The sequence below is a fragment of the Cadophora gregata genome (assembly GCF_030347475.1).
Source record: "Cadophora gregata isolate MNR1 chromosome Unknown scaffold_11, whole genome shotgun sequence".
In the NCBI taxonomy this organism is placed as follows: domain Eukaryota; kingdom Fungi; phylum Ascomycota; class Leotiomycetes; order Helotiales; family Ploettnerulaceae; genus Cadophora; species Cadophora gregata.
Genome location: NW_026695934.1, coordinates 356,697 through 369,593, shown reverse-complemented (window position 1 = coordinate 369,593; position 12,897 = coordinate 356,697). Strand labels below are relative to the sequence as shown.

At 48.5% G+C, this 12,897-nt stretch overlaps 6 protein-coding genes across 6 annotated transcripts; 3 read left to right on the top strand and 3 right to left on the bottom strand.

Annotated features, from left to right (window-relative positions):
* Positions 1 to 345: 345 nt before the first annotated feature.
* Positions 346 to 5,808, top strand: DPP4 (diacylglycerol pyrophosphate phosphatase). The gene is made up of 6 exons (XM_058495478.1): positions 346 to 1,025; positions 1,092 to 1,396; positions 1,459 to 1,580; positions 1,631 to 1,866; positions 1,926 to 2,997; positions 3,051 to 5,808. The coding sequence occupies exons 1-6, from the start codon at positions 1,011 to 1,013 to the stop codon at positions 3,590 to 3,592; spliced, it is 2,292 nt and encodes a 763-aa protein (XP_058354206.1). The 5' UTR covers positions 346 to 1,010; the 3' UTR covers positions 3,593 to 5,808.
* Positions 3,398 to 5,808, bottom strand: ONS95_002231 (uncharacterized protein). The gene is made up of 2 exons (XM_058495477.1): positions 3,699 to 5,808; positions 3,398 to 3,422 (listed from the first exon to the last, which is right to left on the bottom strand). Exon 1 carries the CDS (start codon positions 5,589 to 5,591, stop codon positions 3,915 to 3,917), a length of 1,677 nt encoding a protein of 558 aa, XP_058354205.1. The 5' UTR covers positions 5,592 to 5,808; the 3' UTR covers positions 3,398 to 3,422; positions 3,699 to 3,914.
* Positions 5,809 to 6,297: 489 nt separating this feature from the next.
* On the bottom strand, positions 6,298 to 8,389 carry ONS95_002230 (uncharacterized protein). Its single transcript, XM_058495476.1, has 7 exons — positions 8,073 to 8,389; positions 7,962 to 8,020; positions 7,875 to 7,907; positions 7,590 to 7,822; positions 7,142 to 7,525; positions 6,641 to 7,083; positions 6,298 to 6,586 (listed from the first exon to the last, which is right to left on the bottom strand). Exons 1-6 carry the CDS (start codon positions 8,269 to 8,271, stop codon positions 6,765 to 6,767), a joined length of 1,227 nt encoding a protein of 408 aa, XP_058354204.1. The 5' UTR covers positions 8,272 to 8,389; the 3' UTR covers positions 6,298 to 6,586; positions 6,641 to 6,764.
* A 107-nt stretch (positions 8,390 to 8,496) lies between these two features.
* ONS95_002229 (uncharacterized protein) lies at positions 8,497 to 11,748 on the bottom strand. Its single transcript, XM_058495475.1, has 6 exons — positions 11,577 to 11,748; positions 11,098 to 11,525; positions 9,472 to 10,929; positions 9,364 to 9,416; positions 9,265 to 9,315; positions 8,497 to 9,214 (listed from the first exon to the last, which is right to left on the bottom strand). Exons 3-6 carry the CDS (start codon positions 10,207 to 10,209, stop codon positions 8,794 to 8,796), a joined length of 1,263 nt encoding a protein of 420 aa, XP_058354202.1. The 5' UTR covers positions 10,210 to 10,929; positions 11,098 to 11,525; positions 11,577 to 11,748; the 3' UTR covers positions 8,497 to 8,793.
* On the top strand, positions 11,148 to 11,453 carry ONS95_002228 (uncharacterized protein; the record flags this gene model as incomplete). Its single annotated transcript, XM_058495474.1, has 1 exon — positions 11,148 to 11,453. The coding sequence occupies one exon, from the start codon at positions 11,148 to 11,150 to the stop codon at positions 11,451 to 11,453; it is 306 nt and encodes a 101-aa protein (XP_058354203.1).
* Positions 11,598 to 12,711, top strand: ONS95_002227 (uncharacterized protein; the record flags this gene model as incomplete). The annotated part of the gene is made up of 3 exons (XM_058495473.1): positions 11,598 to 11,943; positions 12,011 to 12,183; positions 12,280 to 12,711. 3 exons carry the CDS (start codon positions 11,598 to 11,600, stop codon positions 12,709 to 12,711), a joined length of 951 nt encoding a protein of 316 aa, XP_058354201.1.
* Between the last annotated feature and the right edge of the window lie 186 nt (positions 12,712 to 12,897).

Here is a 12,897-nt window from a genome sequence, read left to right as displayed (position 1 = left end):
ATCTTGGGTTAGATATAAGTCAAGACAGTTTGATGTATCACGGACTAGATGTATGCAGCAATAAACCTAGCTGAACGGCAATTTCTCTGATATGGAAGCTCTCTAACTTTATAGGCGAACCGAAGTCTTCGACAAGGTTTTACTGCTAAACCTTGATGAAAGTCAAACAGCGGTAAGCTTATCTCGGTAGTACTAATGTAGAGCCGAAAGTATCGGGAAAGCTGGTGGTAATTTACAAAGCATTCGCCCGTCTATTGTAAAACTATATGCTTGCTGCCCCACACAAGTAAATGTGCAAATGACCTATGAATCGTCTTCTACCGAAAGATTGCCTCACAATGCCCACCACTCTTGCACCACACATTACGCGTCAACGGATTCTTGCGCGATTGAGTTTCACAGGCCCCTTGTAGCATATCCTTCCTATTCTAGAAGGTCGCACGCTTCCCCAAGATTCTAGCAATCGGGCCATGCAAAAGCCAAGGCGGCCAAGCTTCACACAGGGCAGCTGTCCCTGATTCCCCAACCTCCATTGACGCGATTTACATTGTCACGATCGGATTGTTTTGTTTCATAACCATCACATACTACATATACTCAATGTTCTTTGAACGACACATCTACTAACGCGTGTTTCAATTGCTGTTGTTCAGGTCAGGCACGAAATAAAAAGTTATCTGATCTCTACTCTCCCGCATGGCACGCCACTTTCCAGGTACCCGACAGCACCCTGTCGTGCCCCGCATCCAAGACTCTCCCCACTTGGCAGACTCATAAAATGTCATTAATCAGGAAGGTCATGTTGGTCACATTGAATGGCCTCGATAAGAAAAGTATCTCGTAATTGAGATCAGCCGGCTTGATGCAGCGGTTAATGGGCAGCTTCAGAGCTATAAAGCTCACTCGAGCTGCCAACAATGGCTGGGACCGTCGCTCTCGGTTTTCTGACCGGTAGCCCACTACAGTGCTGTCCCCCACTGTTCCTACGAGAATATTGAAATAACTGCAAAATGCGGTCTCTCAGTGTACGTTCGAAGGATCCAATTCCTCTTGTATCTCGATAAGTGGACCAATTAACTCTTTCCCCCCAGATCATCAGCACGGCAGTGAGTCTTCTGCTAGCTGGCACTGCCAATGCTCTTCCGCCACATGCTCGCACAACTCCCGCCAAGAAAGTCGTTTCTTTCGAAGACGTCTTCAGTGGAAACTTTACGGTTGAGCGGACGAGCTTGCAATGGACTTCTCAGGGTGAAGATGGTACTTACGTCGACACAACCTCGACCGGCGACTTGGTCCTGGCGAATATCGTAACTGGGAACAGTTCAACATTCGTCACTGCTAGCGAGCTCGGAGCAGCTGTTCAAGATTATTACGATTATTCGATTCAACCCAGCGGGTAAGGGTTTTCTCATAGAGCTAGGCTCTCGGACTATGGAGATGTTCTGACTTGATCCACAGCGACCATGTTCTGTTCATTGCAAACTACACCGAGTTATACCGATATACCTTCACCGCGGACTACTACATTTACAATGTGAAAGACAAGACCACAGTACCACTGGTTCCTGATCAAGCTGGAGGTTTGTGTTCCATTAAGTCCTCTGTGACCAACCCAGCTGACCGCTTTCAGACATTCAGTACGCCGGCTGGTCTTCAGTTGGAAATACCATCGCCTATGCCAGAGGAAACAACTTGTACATCTGGCAAAATGGCACATCGACTCAGATCACCAAGGATGGAGGACCCGATGTCTTCAATGCCATCCCAGACTGGGTATACGAGGAAGAAATCTACGGAACGACTTCTCTCTTGTGGTTCTCACCAGACGGAAAGCAACTCGCCTATTTGAGTATTGATGAGACAGGAGTGAGTGACACCTATACCCAAGCCAATGGTCCAAGAATATATGTATTAATTCCGCACAGGTCCCCACGTACCAAGTGCCTTACTATATGGACGGAGACACCGCTGGAGTCTACCCAGATTACCTCCAACTCCGTTACCCAAAAGTCGGCGAGACGAACCCAACCGTGAAGTTCAACCTACTCAACATCGAAGACCTAGCCGCCGGTCCCACAACCATCGAGTTCGATTCCTTCGCACCCGAAGATCTCATCATCGGCGAGGTAGCATGGGTGACCGACGATTCGTCCCACGTGATCTTCAGATCCTTCAACAGAGTCCAAGACCAAGAGAAGCTCATCCTCGTTGACACCGCCACGAAATCCAGTTCCGTCGTTCGCGAGCGCAAGACAGACCCAGGATGGATCGAGAACAACCTGGCTATCTCCTACATCCCAGGAACGAACACCTACGTCGATCTTTCCGACGAGTCAGGATGGCAGCACATCTACCTATACCCTGTAAACGGCTCAACACCTTTGGCCATCACGAAGGGAGAGTGGGAAGTTGCTAGCATCCTGTACATCGACTCTGCTACCAAGACGCTATACTATACCTCCACTGAGCGTAACTCCATGGAAAGACATCTCTACTCCGTCGGCCTGGACGGCCAAAACAAGAAATCACTTGTTGACGACAGCAGCCCTGGGGTGTGGACCGCGTCATTTTCTGCTGGAGGTGGATACTATATCCTCTCTTACAACGGGCCCGAACTCCCTTACCAGAAGCTCTACTCCACCAAATCGCCTAGCACAGCCCTCCAAACTATAAACGACAACGCGGTCCTCGCAGAGAAACTCGCAAGTTACACTCTGCCTAAGGTATCATGGTTCGAGATGGAAGGCCCAGATGGATTTACATTTAATGTAATGGAGCGCCTGCCACCGAACTTCGACCCCAAGAAAAAATACCCTGTCATTTTCGACCCGTATGGAGGTCCCAACGACCAGAGGACGACAAAGAACTTCAAACAGGTTGATTTCCGTGCGTATTTGGCGAGTGACCCGGAGCTGGAGTATATCGTACTCGTGGTCGACAATCGCGGGACTGGGTTCAAGGGTCGTGCCTTCAGAGATGTCGTCTCTGGACAACTTGGTGAGTTCAAATCCCAACTTCTGCTTCAAAGAACAGGAACTAACAGTAAATAGGAACGCTCGAAGCCATCGATCAAGTCTACGCAGCAAAGGAATACGGCAAGAGAAGCTACGTCGACGCATCCAAGATTACTATTTTCGGATGGTCATACGGTGGCTACCTAGTCGGTAAAGTCCTCGAACTCGACAGCGACGCTTTCTCCTTCGGCATCTTGACAGCTCCGGTATCCGACTGGAGATTCTACGACAGCATGTACACTGAGAGATACATGAAGCTCCTCTCCACCAACGAGGCGGGCTACAACAAGACTGCGATCCGCAATGCAGCCGGTTTCCAGAACGTGCGAGGGGGGTTCTTGATTCAGCACGGAACTGGCGACGACAATGTGCATTTCCAGAACTCGGCTGTGCTGGTTGACACTTTGACTGTTGCGAAGGTCAGCCCTAAGAAGTTCCATGTTCAGTGGTTCACGGACAGTGATCATAGTATCAACTTCCACGGTGCCACGACCTTGATCTACAAGCAGATGGCAAGGTATTTCTGGTTGGAGAAGAACAGAAAGGATGAGAAGCCTCACCAGTTTGATAAGAAGTAATTATTCATAAATTAAACTCAATTGAACAAGCAACTTTGAATATTGATGGGCCAAAAACCGAGTGCTGGATATAGGCTCTAATGTATATGTGAAATGCTTGACTTACGGTTAACGTGCCTTCTAGGTGAGCAGGAGAGTGGCTTCAGGCTATACCATTCCCTTGGGAGCAGCATAAGCACATCTCTCAAGATTTGCTCATAAGCAAGGAAATACTGGCTTTCTGCTCCACCTGTGCATCCTGTGGTTGATGGCTGTGAGGAACATTGTTTCTTGAAAGCGTCTCTCCAGAACTGTCTGTACCTGACCCTACGAGTGTTCACTCCTAGCCAGTTGACAACCTGCAAAAGCACGAAGATTTGACAGGCACATCTGCAATAGCGGCAGCCACCTTCAGTTGCTGCTGTATGATGCGCGCCTCTGCTGTTCGACCCAGCTTGACTAAACACTCATGATACCCGTGTAGAGCCCAAACATTATTTGGATGCTGCAACGCTCTTGGAAGAGTATCATCCATACCAAGGTCAGCACTGTAAACTGCTAACGCCTTTTCAACATAGCCTTGCTCAAGCAAAAGTGCACCATACGCATGCCGAGTTGGCTGCATCCAACCCCAAGGTTCATCATAGGGCAGCTGGTCATCAAGAACAATAGACTTTTGTAAATGTGCGAAAGCTGCATCCAAGTTGCCACGACGGTACTCGAGCTCTCCATCCAGCATTTCCCTGGCAATGGCGAGAATATCCACACAGGTGTTATTAAAAAGCATACGGCTTTTGGTAACGCGCTTGACGGCATCGACAAAGAGACTATGCTCCTCCTCAGCTTCTCTAACCCTCCCAGTAGCAGCCAGGGCGACACCTTTGGCATAATGAATCATTGCCGTAGTCACGCAGTAGAGCTTTGGATCTGGAGGAAGTTCCATTTTCACAATATCTTCCCAGCATCCAAATCGTATCAAAGCATGCACTCGCATGGAGAGAAAGCCCTCTAGCCAGTCTGCCATTGGGGGAGATTCAATCCTCAACAGCTCTTCTGGCAGGGAAGCCTCCAATTGTGATATTGTGTCTATTGCAACCTTCGATTGTCCTGCAAACATCGCTGCGTATATCCGGAAGTGGTAGTTATGTGACCGGTAAAGGGAATAGAAATTGAGGGCGCCTGCTCGCGCGAGGAACTTCTCATCAGCTCGAATGGCTTCGGAATTAGAGGTAATCGCTCGCCGATAATCACCGCATAGAATATCCAGATGTGTCGGCATATGGTTGAGATGACCGGCATCTGGTATAAGCCCCCGCAGGTGGTCTGCAGCTGGCAGTGCGATCTCTAGGGTAGTTGACATCTCCATGAGATGAATATACAAGTGCAGAAGCCCTGGATGCGCATCACCTCCTTGCTGTGCCAGAGCCCGATCAAGGACTGCCTTTGCTTCCAGGGTTTGAGCACCTTCTGCTGGTTGTCCAGTCCGTATATCCCACAAGGCCCAGGGCGTCATATTCATTAGGGCATCCGCGAAAAGAGCAGCGATATCCAAGTCCTCGGGGAATGTCTTGTACACGCCTCTCATAGCATTTGCATACTCCTTGTTCCATGGCGTACACTCTTTCGCCTCTGCTGCCTCTTCTTGTGGATATCTGAACTGCAGGGCGTGTGCCAGAGCCTTTTCCTCAGGAGTTGTCGCGGTGGAACAAGCACGCTCCACAGCTCGATGACCCCGCCTCAGGATACTGTCAAGCTCCTGCTTGTCGAAGAATTCCCACGGCTTGTTATAATTAGGGCCCAGGGAGTATGCCAGTCCCCAATGAGCCATGGAGCACTCAGCATCATGGGCAATGGCTTGTTCGAAGCAGCTAGCTGCCTCTTCGTGGTTGAAGGCATAGCACCAGGTCAGGCCACGAGTAAACCAAGTTTGCGAATCCTCACTGTGCGTGCGGATGGGTCGTCGAAAGACCCCCAGGTTGTAGTAATCCTCTTTCGACGAAATCGCGGTAGGCCGTTCCATTCTTTGGTCTGGGTCTGGAGATGGTGGGGGCTAGGATTCGAGGCCGTAGAGACAAGGGTTGATGGAGGGCGACGAGCGCAAATGATCACCGCCAAGAATCCGAGATGAGCCACAGCCCGCACGTCCGTCTCGATCATTGCTTAATGTCTCTCTTCTTTCATACTACATTTACCTCCTTCGTAAAGGTGGCTAATATGTATTTGGCTCACTAAATATCATTGATAGCTTTCTGACTGATTCGACGTTGTTGTCCGATCATTCTACATGCCGTTGTCACGTAAATGAGAGCACACAGCGGCAGTTCGCCTAGCCTATCCATGTGAGAAGTAAACAAAGAACAGCGGAAATGCACTTTGCAGGATCTGCTAATTCAAATAAATACTATCTCGCATTTTGCTGATGAGATTGGTCTAGTGATGCTAGCGGGAGTGAATGGCCTGTCCCTAACTCCGTCAGTGTCAGCATCCAAGTCTGCGGTTGCGGTCTTATCGAAGCAAATCCAATTATGCAAGCTAGTCTTTAATATGCTGGTAGCCCAGATCCCAAGTCAACCACTGCTGCATTCCTACGGTTGATTAGGGCACTAGAAACTGAGCAGTATTGATCCCTCGGCATTTTCGAGGTCAGAGTCAGGTGTGCGAAGCAGATACGCCATTTGGAATCACCCCTTGGATGTCAAAATTTCGGCCCAAGGCTCTCAAACTTTCTGCAGAGGTTTTCTCACATTTAAAAGGAGAGTATTGAAAATATGTTAGCACGAGGATGAAATAATTATGCCCAGAAAACAGTTTCCTGCTATCTTGTTGGCAAGGTCTCAGAATCGACTAAGATCTTGGAATGGCTGTAGTGTCTCGCGCCTCGACTCGAATTTTGACCCCAATCTGCTTGTTAAACCAGTAATTTTTCGTCTCTAGCTCTTTCGCTGGCTCTACGAGACGAATCTTGAGCATCCTTAGAAGCTGAGGAATCAGCTTGTAAATCTCGCTCAAAGCAATCTGTCAAATATCAGCCAAACTGTCTCTCGTCTTCAATCTAGAGGAAACACTTACGTTCTTCCCTATACACGTCCTTGTCCCCGCACCAAATTGTAGCATTGTCCTATCCATTCTCGCAGAATCGTCACCTGACCAGCAATCCGGATTGAAGCTTCCAGCATCTGATCCGAAGACGTCCTCATCGTATTGCACAACGGCTGGATTGATACCGATGCGATAGCCTTCTGGGAAATACACTCCGGAGATTATGATTCCTCCCTCTGGAATCTCTCTTGGCATGGTCAGTCCGACACTCGGGTGGAGACGCATACTTTCGTTGATACAAGCTTTCAAGTAAGGTAGCTTTACTGCATCTGCATACGAAACTGGGATAGAGAGAGTGCCATTCACGACAGCTTCGTCGATTATTTGTCAGCTTCCGATACGCATCTGGATTTTGCATAAGATAGTACAGAGTTGCTGTGTTTGCAATCAATGTAGTGTCTATTCCCGCAAACCTGATCAGATTAGCAATAATCACGAACATGCCGTCCTCAACCAACAAGCAAAACGTACAATGCAGACTGAGTCTCAGCCACTACATGTTCATGCTTGAAATTATATTTCTCCCCTTTCTCGGCATTGATTTCGAACAGCCCCTTAACCATGTCTTGCTTCACATCTTCATTCCCATCAATCTGTTCCTTGCGTTTCCAAACTGCCTTTGCGGAGGCGCCAGATAAACGCCGAACAACTTTTAAGGTTCGCCGAATGGATGGAACGAAGACTATAGAGGAGAGCATGTAGATGAGCACTAGATATGATGGCAGAGTTCCACCGATAGAGAACAGCGCGAGTACGGGCGATATCTTCTCTATCCAGCCGCCATCTTCCATGCGGTTGTCTGGGAAGTTCCAGGTGCCGCTGTAAAGGAGTCCAAGAAGTACTTGATTAATGTAGCTAATCAGTACAAGTGAATGTTAGAATATTCCCCGTTACCACAATTTCAGGACTTCTAGCTCACGCGTTGACCAGAAATCTCAGATCCACAACTGATTTCTGCTTCGCAAGCTCCACGAGAGTCTCGCACCATTTGTTCGTGCAAGAATCGATCACTCCTTCGGATTCGAGGATGCGGGACATGGAGTACACATTGTTGACGATACGGCGGCGCTCGGCATGTTCATTTTCATCGCGCGTGGGAAAGTGGCCAGTGTATGCTAGATTTGGTGGAGCCCATATGTCGTACCAATCAGTCTGCACTGGCCAGTAAGTGATGAGTTGGAGGTTAATATAAGAAATTGCTAACCTTGTTGAACACTTTCTTGGTGCCGTAGATGACCTGTGAAATATCAGCGCTATATTGAAAGTCGATTTCCTGAGGGAAAGGGGATACCCTAATTGCTTCTGGATCTGAGCATGAAACTTCATTTGGCGCAATTCGAAGAAGATATCCTGTATCATCAACATCTGAGATGTGTGTCGAGAGGCAACATTGGTGGCTCACCATGTGTCGTATGCAGTTCTCGCTGTATGCGCTCCATATCACCCCTGGCTGTCATTAAGACAATACATGACCGACTGAAAGAGGCTAGAAAAGGGCCCGGAATGGAATGAAGAGGATGAAAGAACCGGCAGTAAAGTATCCATCCTAGTTCATAAGTGATTGCAAATGCCACAACAGTCCGCAGAAGTAGATACAGCATATTTTGCTTCCATACAAAGAATGAGTCAAGACGAGAGCACGTAAATGGGACAAGAAAAAACAATAGGAGGCATCCCTAGATCTTTATCGCAAGGCAATTTGTACCTCGCATAAACAACTTTTCGCAGATCGGGGTGTTCGCTTTACCGAGAAATGTGCAAGTAAGACGGCTGATGGAAGGATTTGGAAGGAGTTTGATTGGCCGAGAATACGGAGCGAGCGACTTGCCTCTGATTGGAACATCTTGTTTTCGAACGTGGACGAGAATCTGGAAGAGAAAGCTGTCCAAGCATTTATTTACATGGATATTTACGTGAGGGCGATAAGCGAGAGATAAAAGGGGGGAAGGGAAATGGTCACCCGACTCCTTGAGCCTGATAAAACTGTTGGACCTGAAGCCAGTCAGTGTATATGCGATGTGCAGTTTCCCGTCTGTAAGTCTTGAAAGCCAGAGAGAGTCTGATTCTCCTGATATGAGCCTTTCCAACTCTAAATGCTCTCTTCAGTTTTCCGCCTCGGCCAATCAAGTTGGACCGACCACGAAAGGACTCATTGCATCTGCACCAAATGTCGAGCAGTTGGGCGATACCAGCTGCGTCTGTTCACTAACTCGACCGCAAATCCCGCCAAATCCCATATTATCTACACTCTCATGATCATCAATCCCAAAAATCTGCAATGGCTCTGACGAAGCAGTCCGAATGTCATCCGCCATCTCCGGGAATGCATCGAAGAATTGAGAAGTCATTCGACATGAGTCAATGTTCAGTGACTCGACGTCGAAAAGAGGACTATAGCGAAGCATGCCTGTTGCAGCGTCTGTCTCGTAACATGCGTTGATGGTGTATGGCCATTCGAAGCGGAAGCAGGATCCGAATATTGCCCAGAATTGGTCGGTCATTCGTAATGCGCTGGAAAGAACAAGGCGCTCTCGAAGACCTGGCCTGACTGAAGGTAAGTATGATTTCATGCCCGGGGACGGCGAGGGTCTTACCATCCAAGGTAATCGATTGATGGATGATGTTCGTACAGGAGCTGCGCTGGCCTGCTTCCTGTAAGATGAGCTGTTCCAAACATACCATCTTCGACTTACCTGTATCTGTACCAAAGAGGGAGCTGCTTCGGCCCAAGAGCACCTGTCTTATACTTCCAAGCCTGTCAGCTTCCTCTCTTTTTGATCTTTGATCGACACTGAACCTACCAACATCATCATATGAATATGTCTCAACAAAACAAATCTTTCAATCGCCGGCGTCTCCCTGAACAGACTCGTATCAACATGCTGCAAAATCGTCCATAGCGGACAAAGTCGCGGTAAAGTCTCGGTAACACTCCATCCATACAGCACCGCCCTAACCAACATATTCTGGTTCTGCAAATCGTTGGAACATATTATGGTATTTGGTAAAGCTGCGATTGACTTATTCAAGTGCTGACAGAACGTTGTGATGATCTCGGATCGAGCTGAGGTCCTGGATTTGGCAAATGCGGCTGCGACTGGAGGGGTGACGGGTAGTGTGAGGTGGAGACAGGAGTCTATGTAGTTATCGTGTATTTTCATTTGGTAATATGGCGGGAGCTGTTGAATGCGTGAGAGTGGACTCGGTGGGTGCAAACTGCCTGAAATTTGGTGACGTGGTGGCGGGCTCTGTTGACGGCACGATACACTGGGGACAGAATTCCGCAAGACTTGCTCAGCCTTTAGAGTAGGTGCAGTGCTCATTATCTCAAACACCGTATTCGTAGGTGACGGTGATGCAGAACTGTCAAGGAGATTTGACAGTTGTGTTTCCAAATGTTCAACTCGTTGCGCTATTTTGTTCTTCCTCCTCCTCTGGGACAGTCGGTTTACTTCTCTCTTCCGTCTCCTCTGCTCCTCCGTCAAAATGCGCCCCGTTGACCATGGCTTTGGTTTTGAGCTGGGCTCTCTACAACTCATATCTCCAAGCCGTTTCTATCAAAATCTTGATAACGTCCGTCACAATTCTCAGACGCCGGTGCGAATACGGTATACGATAAGTTCCTGCAGAAGAAGGAAGTTGTGCAGTAGTACAATGGAGGAGTGTCAAACAGAACGAAAATCTTTCGAGACCTACGTCGTCGACCGCCCAGAAACCATACAACTACCGAATCCGACGGTTCTCGAGGCTCGAAGAAGCGTTTTTTCGTTTAGCCCCCATGGTCAGCAAGTTCGAAAATCCAGAAGCGCTGATCTGCATTATTGTCCCTCGGGCAGGCTTAAACAAATGCGGGGAAATGGAGATTGTTCAGCATTGGTGACGTTCTAAAACCTCGTCAAAATAATACAAATTCCAGGAGACTGCGGGGTACTGGCCGTGCCTAGGTTTAGACGGTGGCGCCCGTCCCAAGCTACCCTTTTAACCTTACTGTGATGCCTAGGCATATCAGCCTCGGCGATCCCAACACAGAAATAATCAGCATCTCCGAATTGAATGATCGACAACTAAGACGATATTGGCAGCTCGTCGTGGGTGGCTGACATTGCTTGAATCATGAATGGACGATTACTCTCGGAATTACTTAGGGTTGCGGATGGCTGTTTGCAGATCTGTGCAGGTAACGGTTTCAAGAGCCACAACTGTCATTAACGGATGGACGTCTTCCTGACTGCAGGAAATGTGCGAATCGCACACAGACGCTGAGAGTGGCCACACAGAGTTAGCGAAGTTGATATTAGATACGGTAATGGGAATAACGAAACTCTATTGCATGCTACCTGTATGCCCCTTTTCCCGGTTTCGATATAAAACAACGAAATCCACAGAAGCAGCTTTGTAAAATCTCTTATATTCCATTTCCTACTAACCTGCTTGATTGTACTCACTGTTTCACTCTTTCTTGCATATACTTTCCAACATGAAGCAAAGTCACCTTTCCTTCGTAGGAGCAACCCTCCTCAGTATCTTAGCCCCAGAAGTTACTGCCTTTCCAGGTGTACTCGAAGCTGCAACCAGAGCCAAAGCAGACCGTCGTATTGTCGGCAGACAAGAAGCACCCGATCTCAATCCCACCTTCAACGATAGACTGCAGCATGTTTCTACCACTGGCGAGCATGCTTTCGTGGCACCAAACCTTGCTGCTGGTGACCAACGTGGACCATGTCCAGGTTTGAACGCAATGGGTAACATCACCCTGATCCTAAAGGTCACGATAGTAGGCTGACAAGCGAAAAGCAAACCACGGGTATCTTCCTCATAACGGAGTTGGATCTCACGCAGACTTCATCAAGGGAACCTATGACGGTAAGTAAGCCATCATCATGCCGCAAGACATAAATCAACTCACATTCCATCCACAGTCTTCGGCATGTCAGCCGATCTCTCCGGCTTCCTCACTGTCCTCGGGGGCACCATCGATGGTGACGGTCTCACCTGGTCCATTGGGGGACCCTCCAAAGCAAACGCCGGAATTGGCCTGCTTGGTGTCCCCCAAGGAATCTCAGGCTCGCACAACAAGTACGAGTCCGATGCCTCTCCCAGCCGTGGAGACCTGTACCTCGACGGTAACGACTTTACCCTGCAAATGGATCAGTATCAACAGCTTTACGACGCTGGTCAAGCAAATGGGGATAATTACGATCTTCCACTGCTTACCGATTTCCGCTCTCAGCGATTTGACCATTCCGTTCAGAACAATCCTTACTTCTTCAATGGTTAGTGTCTTTCCTTCATGCTGGGCTTGATCTTTGTGTATGAGCGAGGCTGACTGATGTCCTGCAGGACCGTTCACTGGCGTGCTAGTCCAGCCTGCGGCATACACCTTCATCTACCGCTTCATGAGCAACAAGTCAGCTGAATACCCAGCCGGAAGACTCAACGGCGATGTCTTGAACTCTTTCTTCAGCGTCACCAAGAATGCAGACGGAACCCTGACCCACACTCCCGGTCACGAGGTAAGCGAGACTCAATCCAAACATTGTTGACCCTCAACTCCAGACCCATCTCTCCCAAAGCAGTAATATTAGGACACAAGCTGACATACAATCTAGCGTATCCCAGATAACTGGTACAAGCGCGCCGTCGGTGACGAATACAGCATCCCTTTCTTGCAAGCCGACACACTCCTCGCAGCCGCGAAATACCCCAAATTCCTCAACATCGGTGGTAACACCGGCACACCCAGTACCTTCACCGGGGTCAACGCCGAGGATCTCACAGGCGGTGTATACAACACGCGCACTTTAACGGAAGGCAACAACCTCGCTTGCTTCGCCATGCAGTTTGCCGTGCAGGCGTCGCCGGATCTCATCCAGTGCAGCGGGGTGCTGAATGGTCTGACGAGTGCGATGCAGAGGCTTACGGGGCAGGCGGCGACGAGTTTGTCGGCGCTGAGTTGTCCGCAGTTGACGAAGATTGATGACGATCAGTTTAAGCAGTTTCCGGGGTATGCTAATTTGGATTGTAAGACTGGGACGTACTAGAGGTATAAAGAGCCTAAGGGATGAAGAATATGTGGGATGATGCAATGACGATATGACTCCTACTGTTTGTTAATCTTGGATTCACGTAAATACTGCGGGAAGGCTAGCTATTATCTATTTCAATGGTAAAATCATCGCTTTCTCAACTGTACTTTATTTGTGCGTCGATATCTATTGCAGATAGTA